The 8,071-nt window shown below is 46.1% G+C and overlaps 1 protein-coding gene across 1 annotated transcript in view; it reads right to left on the minus strand.

Annotated features, from left to right (window-relative positions):
• VPS53 (vacuolar protein sorting 53 homolog (S. cerevisiae)) overlaps nt 1-6,460 on the minus strand; it is a gene marked incomplete at its 5' end in the record, with an annotated part of 60,635 nt that extends 54,175 nt beyond the window's left edge. The window contains 3 exons of the mRNA XM_010086430.1: nt 4,402-4,468; nt 5,250-5,299; nt 6,380-6,460. Of these exons, the coding sequence (XP_010084732.1) occupies nt 4,402-4,468; nt 5,250-5,299; nt 6,380-6,460 (198 nt within the window). The remainder of the gene's footprint in view (nt 1-4,401; nt 4,469-5,249; nt 5,300-6,379) is intronic.
• Between the last annotated feature and the right edge of the window lie 1,611 nt (nt 6,461-8,071).

An 8,071-nucleotide genomic window follows, 5' to 3' on the forward strand; every position in this document is an offset into this window, starting at 1 on the left:
AGCAGCAGCTCTGAGAAAAAAAATCTTAGAGGAAAAAAATCAGATAGCACTGGCTCCCCAGAAACAGCAGGCGCAGCTCGAACCGCGTATTGTTACAACCGAACCACAGCAGCTCCTGCATTCCCAGCCTCCCCCAAGGCATCCGAAATAGTCCAAGTCTGGGACTCCCAAGGAAAATTTTGCTACACCCTGCAGAGGAATGTTCCACCCACAACTGTTGTTTCCCCCCATAAAAGGCTCATTAGTGAGACAATTTCTGAAGTTCATGGTATTGTCTACAGATTTTACTGAAGCACCAGGAAGGGGAAGCCAAACGAGCCAGACTATTTTAAGGATTTTGCATTTGGAGGAAATTCTAGGGCAAAATTTCAAGAAGGCAGATGTTTTGAACTGGGAAACATTACGCTTTGTGGAGAAGGGAGCATTCCTGTCTTTAGAGCTGCTCAAATAATTCTTTTGGGGCCACGTCTATTTGATCAACTTTATTTTTAGATTTAGAATCTGCTTTTTCAGACACCTAAATACTATTTTATATTAATGTGTATGCCATCAAGACTACTTGGGAAACAGTTTAAAAATTAAAGACTGACTATAAAAAGTTACTCATACATCCTTCTCATACCTATAACTCCCCTCAAAGAGCTGCTCAATCACCTCAGCACCCAGCTGGAGCACAGAAGCACCATCCCCAACATTACCACTCCCACACTACCACCCAGATGGGACAGGAGACTCAGTCACAGGGCGTACCGTGGCTGGATCTGCCATTGGGATTTTGAATGTGCTGTCCCTAAGGGCCCCTCTTCCTTAAGGAGCACGGAGAGCACACTTCCATAGCTGCATACGGCACGTCCCCCACTGGGTGCAACTGGGATTTAGATTGCTCCAACCGGGAGAATAGCATGCAGCACTATTCAGGCATGTCTCCCCTGGCAGCCCTCCCTCACCACCAATTGTCAGCAAAACCTTACCCTGGCCTCAAAAACAAGGCTGGGCTCCCCTCTCCTGGACGGCCGCGAAGGTGCAGCTCCACAAGGCTCAGTAAGCGCTGCTCCTCCCTCCGCAAGGGGGAAAGCTGCTTTGCTGGGCTCAGTTGACAAGTGACCCCTTCCTCAAAGAGAAAGCAAGCTGTTAAAAGCCAAACACCCTCTGACTTCTAGGAACCTGCCTGATATCACTAAACAAGTTACCAAATACAGAGACAAGCTGACAGCAGGTCCAAGGCTCCAGCGATTTGGGCAGCACTTGGACCAACAGAGATTCCCAACCCCTTGTTGGGCAGTAAAGGCTGACAGGAGATGGAAAAGCCAAGGCTGAGCTTCCTGAATCAGCTTCAGCATCCATGGCACACGGTGCTCCCTCACCTTCATAGGCAGCAGGGATGGAACCGCTCCTGTGCGCAGCTCCGTCTCCCCGCGCAAACCCGGGGCGGGCAGGGCACAGCTCACACAGACAGCTGGGAGCCAGGGCTCGCCAGGGAACCCCCTCCTGGCTCGCTTTGACTTAAGAATTTTTTTTCTTCTACACTGCATCTGAGGTTTGTTTCCTTGGAAAGGAAGTCAGAGATTGAAAGGATGTTTATGAAAACTCTTACTCACTCTCCAGACCAGAACGGCTCCTCTCGCTCCGTTATCATGCAGTCAGGCAGTTCTGGCAAACGCTGATCACAAGTTGTTAGAAGAGAATGTGACCGAAGAAAAGAAGCTTTTGCAAAACACCTTTTAGGTCCAATCTTGCAATAATTACACAGGATCCTGAGCTCCCAATGAAATTCAAGCAGCTACAGCATCAGAGCTCATATACATTTTTATTTACAGCATGCACTGTCGAGGCCACGATAGATTGCATCGCTCCTCTCAGGTCTCGGTGTGTCAAGCGATGGAAGTATGTCAAGAGGCAGGAATGGCTTTTTCAAAAGTTAAGTCTGCTGCAAGTAGTACAAGCTACAGGCTATGGACATCTCATACAGTAAGAAAGCGTTACAAATGTCTGAAGATTAAACTTTTTGCTGTGGCTGGTTTTAAGCTTTGTTTCAAGCAAAAGCTGGCTGCCAACTGTTTCTTTATTAATCAAGGGTGGTTTGCAGTTGTGGTTGCTATAATAAAATGCAACAACAATCTTCATCCTGGGCTTTCTAAGGGAGGGCTTCACAGGATGACACTATCTATCCGTGTGCATGTTTCAATAAAATTTTACAGGGAAATATTGGTCTCGAGGATATAAATTTCCTACAAATTTAATAGGAATAGAAGATCGGTAGAAGAAATAACCTAATTTTATTGTGGAGGCAAACTAAAAACTACTACCAGAAAAGGTAAATAAGGAAAAAAGCCCTTTTCGGGAGCACTGAGTCCTTTTGTGGCAGACTTATCTTAAATGCACCTTGCTTTCAGTTGTTTCAAAACAAATTCTTGCCATCCACTGGAAAATGAAACCCGTCCTCCCCAAGCGGGAGAAGCCAGGCCTCTTGCTCTACAAAACTTCACATTTCTAAGTGTCCTTGATCCCGCTGAGAACACGCTGGTAAAACAAAGGCTCTCTTCAGCACAGGAACAGGCTGAAGCTGAAAAGCGAGGTTTTCGCCCCCACAGTCGAGTATCGACAGGGTGGCCATGTGAAAAAGCTGCCTCACCCCCCAGCTAGCACACAGGAGAAACTACTCGGAGAGTAGCACAAGAAGTGACAGGAACAGCAAATGTTGCTTCTAGGTTTCCTCTGTTTGGTTCTGGGGAGACAAATCTAAAATTTCATCTCAAACTGAAATGCAACTCAAGCATTCCCCAGAATTGCCAGATCACCTCCTCTGCTGCGGGTCCCCCACACGCAAGGCCTGAGCTTGCTGACGCTCCTTTACTGCTTTAAACTCTGAGGCCCAGCCAAGTCCTGCCCCTCTATCAGTCTGGTTCCAGCAACTCACATCCGAAATGCTTGTACAAGCGTGAAATGGGAGACTTGCTTAGAAATGCAGAAAGAAAAAACTCGCAGCATGTCAGATTCCAACAGTTTTTTCTTACCAGTGAACAAATACTTTCAATAATGGAATGGTTTCAGTATTTGTTAGGATCTGTTAAAGAAACAACTGTCATGCTTCTGGGAGACTGCCCGGCCTCAGCCCCTGCAACCGCAAGCTCTGGCTTAAAGTCTGCTTCTACCTTGGAAAACAGCAAAGTGAGGGAAAACAGGAAAATTCACAGCTCACTACAGGAATATTTGTGATTAACTGCAGCTCCAGGCCACTTGAAAGATGCTCTGCACAGACACACCACATGCATGTGCATGTCTGAAGGTTTTTACTTGGACAGGAGTTGAATTGGTTCCTTTATAACCAAAGTAAATGAAGGGCTGCACAGACAGACCTGCCTCCCCGGTACTTCCGAGCAGGATATTGTCCAAGTCCATCTGTACACGCTTTGGAGAACTTCAAAGGGATTAAAGAGTGAGAAAGCACAAGACATAAGGTAAAGCACTAAGCAAAGCTCACTGAATCTCCACAGCACAGAGATCCCTTTGTTCTCCTGCAAGCACAGCTGACTGCGGCACTGCTTTTGTTCATCTCTCACCACCTTCTGCTAGGAGAGGTAAGCATCTTGCATTTTTTTTTTAAAGCAGTATGAAAGCATAGATAAGTCAAATAATCCACTCAAGGCTGTAGACTCTGTGGCAGGATTGGAAAGAGACACCAATGGCTACTGCAGCAGGAAGGGGAATGACTACCCCAACCCAGCAAACTAGACTTAAATCTGGTATTAAAAACATGAGTCAACATTGACACTGAGGAAAGCAGCGTGATTGACGATTCAAGGCATCAATGTTCACGGTCTAAACCAGAACAGACACAGGAAACACAGCAGCACTGGCTGATCCCTCAAAATCAGATAACACGTGGACCAAGCTCAGCGTTCACAAACACTGCAGCCACGACTGTGCTGGTTGATATGTACCCCCAGCAAACACATCTGTCAAGCAAAAGACACGTGAAAACCTGATAGCTGACTAGGACACGCAAGATGAACCCGCAGTCCGTCATCAGGCTTAGTCACCAGCAACTCAGGATACTTCAGCAAACAACTTAGTTAAAAGGCTAAAGATCCTTTTATTGATCCTTACTCAGCAGCAAATGTGCTTGTACTTATTTAATCCTGTTCCTTTTATCGTTAGCTTCAGAGCAGCACAACCGCAAGCCTCCTGGTTTTGCTTTTGATTTTTAAATCAATTTCTCATTCACGTCCTTTTGGAGGGTGATCAGAAAGCAGGTTAGAACAGCTGTTCAGTGAGCAGCCCGCAAAGACATCAGAAACACCTCCCTAACAATGAGAGCAGGCTTCCACCTGTCAGAGCCGTTCCTCAATCTAGCATCACAAGATGAGACCCTCAGCATGACCAGAGATGAGATGCACGCACCTGCCTGCCATCCTGTCCCACGTTGGTCTGTCCTCTCACTACAGTTCGAATGTTGTCATCCAACCTCCTGGAGAAAAGAATCTATAATGTCAAACTCATTCTCTATGTGCCCGATCCAAACAATTGTGAGAGCCTTGAGAGCTACAGAACCCATTTAAAACAAAAAAGACAATGCTACCAATGCTAAACTCACTTTCCCCCCCTCTCTCTGTATGACATCACTATCTTACATAATTTAAAACTCCTGTTGCAAAAATAAGAATCCATTTCCTAATTTAATCAGGGCTTCTTGCATTTCTCTTCCCTTAAGCAATCCTGTCAGTTCTCCCTTTTCCGTTTTCATTTCAACTTTCCACATACTAAAGTGCTGGCTCAATCATTTCAGCCTTGTAATGCCAGACTGCACAGAAGATGTAAGCATTTCCTGCACATTGTATTTATTTTGTACTTACAGGACCAATAAAGATACACATAATGAGAGTTTTTACAATTGCTATTTTGACCTCAGAAACAGTTCTTGGCAACCAAATCTTCTGGGTAGTTCATTCTCTCAGCCTTCACACTGTACTAAAATTTGGTACTTGTTGGTTCTCAGTTCATTGTTTTTCAAAGCTCTACTTTGCAACCCACCAGCTAAAATAACCTGAAGGGCACATATTATACAATAGTGGCAAAATATTAAAAAATCGTAATTGTTTCTGTCCCACTATTAGACTTGAGGCTGATCCTATTCACACCTTTCAAGCAAACTAATTCCTATCACCATAGCACAAAGCTGTATTTACAAAGCCTCGGTGACAACCAGACCACTCGCCACCTGAGACGCGATGAAATGGAGAAACATTTACCTTATTTTCAATCTGATTTTGTTCACAACTTCATCGATGTTTGCCAGAGACTACAACATAAAAAAACCAAAGAGAAATGAAAAGAGGAACCTTTTACAGCAACACGCATCAGCTGTGACACCTGACGCTTTCTCACCAGTGGTACTTTATGAAGAGGAGAGCAATGACTCTGTTTTACAGATGGAGGAACCCAGACACACAGGAGCTTAGCTGCTCCTCAGGGCACCTAATGAAAAGCAGCAAAAGGCAGGGCAGGCCAGGGTGCAGCCCTGCAGGTCCAGCTCCCCGCTTCCCCCTAGCCCTGAGCTCTGCACTGTCAGCAGAGCTGCTCCCGAAACGCCGTGGTGACAGTGACCTCCAGTGGGCACTGGGGACAGAGCCCTCGCCTTCCCTGGCCAGAGACCCTCCTGCAGAGCCCAGACACCCAGCACAGGGGTGGAGGAGGCCTGGCTGCTGCTTCTGGGGGGTATTGTGGGGGAAATAGCTCTTTGCTACTGGCAAAGGGAAAAAAATCCAAGCCAGCACCACCAGCAAACTGGCTAGAAACAGCTGAAAGTCAAAAAGCCAGTGCTGCAGGGGATCTTAAACACCGTAAGCATTGGAGCTGCCTCACAACCCAATCTCCAGCTGCAGAAACACCTCCTTTGTGCAATAGCTTAGTCCAAAACTGCTCCTGGGGCTGATGTGGGGAAGACAAAGTACGGATATGAGCCCATGGCAATCTCATTCTTTAAATCTCAAAAGAAACAATAGGTTTCCAACATGGATGGCTCTCTAGTGAGATTGATTTCACAGGACTTGTTTGGCTGAAGCTCCTGAGGATTGACCAATTACAAATACAGGTCAAGTTATGAAATTTACTGCAAAGGAAACCTCTCTATAGAAAACGTATTTATTTCTACAGATCAAAGCAGGACTTTCACTGCAGCAAGCCCTTCAGGTGGAAAGAAACTACATAATGACAGTGAACCTCATGAGATGCGAATTTAAGACGCGATTATTGTTACACCCTTACCGCCTGTGCTACTGTTTAAAAGAAAAGGCGTGGGTACAGGTTTGAACATGCCTTCAGTCACTTACTATCAGGTTACCCCTCGCACTGAGAGGGTTGTACTGCGAGCATTACTCACCTGCTCAGTGGGAAAGAGGGTATTAATATACTCCACAGCGTTGAAATCTGCTCTGTCCAGTGGATCTTGGCTGGGAAATACCTGAAGAGAGGGAAGAAAAATACGATCAACTATACCTCACCATTAATTTCTGTAACTTTACCCAGTATCTCCTGCTTTCAATGACTCCAGCACCCACTTCCCATTGTGTTTCACAGTGTTGTTCTCACAAGTGTGCACAGAGAGCGCTCAGGTCTCTGCCCAGGGGTAAAGCCGTGCTCTGGAGGTCTCCAAACTACTAAAATTCCTGTGGATATCAGCCTGGATAAACACAGATAAGCATGCTTCCACGTCCAGCCCCAGCACAACCGACCACGTGCAAGGAATTCCCGAGAGACACAAGATTTTCGTTACACATCCCAAACCCTTCGGATGCTTCTGCTGTTGTCTGGAAGTGAACCCCCCGGCTGAGGCACCGCCCCGATCTGTGCCTGCGCTTTGCGAGGCCCTGTGGTGAGAGACAGAGGATTTGCTTTCCACAGCCGCGTAATCGGAAACAGGATGAATTAAGAAATGGCTGTACAAATTCTCTGGAGACTTAGGTTTACCACTCTCACATGAAAAAGAGGGAGAGAAACAGAATCTGTTGAATGATTCTTCCTGCCCACAGGAAAGGGAAAAGAGCAGCTGTGGTGCAAACAGATCTCTTCTCGCCTCAGAAGGAGCCCAAATGATGCAAACGCAGCTGCCAGGTTTTGCTTTTTGTCCCTACAGACTAAAATATTGCTGCATTGTCTTCTCTGCTACCGTATTCTTTCCATATTCATACAGCCATCAGCTCTGCACTGCACAGTCAAAACCCTGCCTAGCTCACACCGCCGCATCACCTCTGCGGGTCACCCTGGCCGCACGCAGGATTTACATTCTTTTACACATTTTGCAGCGTAAAAGCAGTAGTTTTGTGAGTATGAAAGCGAGGAACTTCTCCCTGAAATAGGCCTCTCAGCAGCTTTCCCAAAGCTACTCCCGCGGCCAAGGAGAAGCAGGCAGCAGTTAAATATCCATGAGGTCATGCCCAAGGGAGGAGGATGCTCTGACATCAGCCCACTGTAAATCACAGTTGCAGCATCAGTCAGCTCTGGGCTCACAATCCTGCAGGTGCAATTAATCCCAAATCTCCACAAGCATTAAGAGCAGTCGAAACAAGAGGCAGGATGGAAGATAAAGGATGATAAGGAACGCTCACAGGAACAGGATTGTTGGGTTGGTAAGTGTCAGTGAGGAAGCGATGAAAGGCAGGAGGCACTGACACCCTCAACATCTCCCCTTGCTCAGCACGTGACTATCTGCCCACAGCCTTTTTACCTGTTAAAATAACTCAGCCAGGGATGAGTAGATTCTGCATTGCTCAAAAACTCAAGACTGTCTCTAAAAGACATGTTTTACCCTGAAGAGACACTTTGTGCTTGATGAAAATGTCACTAGGTAATGTTCTTTGGTGTACAATGTTAGAAATCACGCCAGGCTGCTCTGGCTTTCAAACATACAGGCTCTATAAAGTGCAGAGGAATCTTCTTCTGGACAAGTTCCATGTTTCCTTTAGAAGCTGGTATTTAACTCAGCAGTTTTCAAGGTTTCAGCAAAAATTACTCAAATGGTTTATTGCAGGTGTGCCAACCCCATACAAAAACAGAGTATGGGCTGTCTCTTTCT

The sequence above is a fragment of the Pterocles gutturalis genome, unplaced genomic scaffold, assembly GCF_000699245.1.
Source record: "Pterocles gutturalis isolate BGI_N339 unplaced genomic scaffold, ASM69924v1 scaffold5406, whole genome shotgun sequence".
In the NCBI taxonomy this organism is placed as follows: Eukaryota; Metazoa; Chordata; class Aves; order Pterocliformes; family Pteroclidae; genus Pterocles; species Pterocles gutturalis.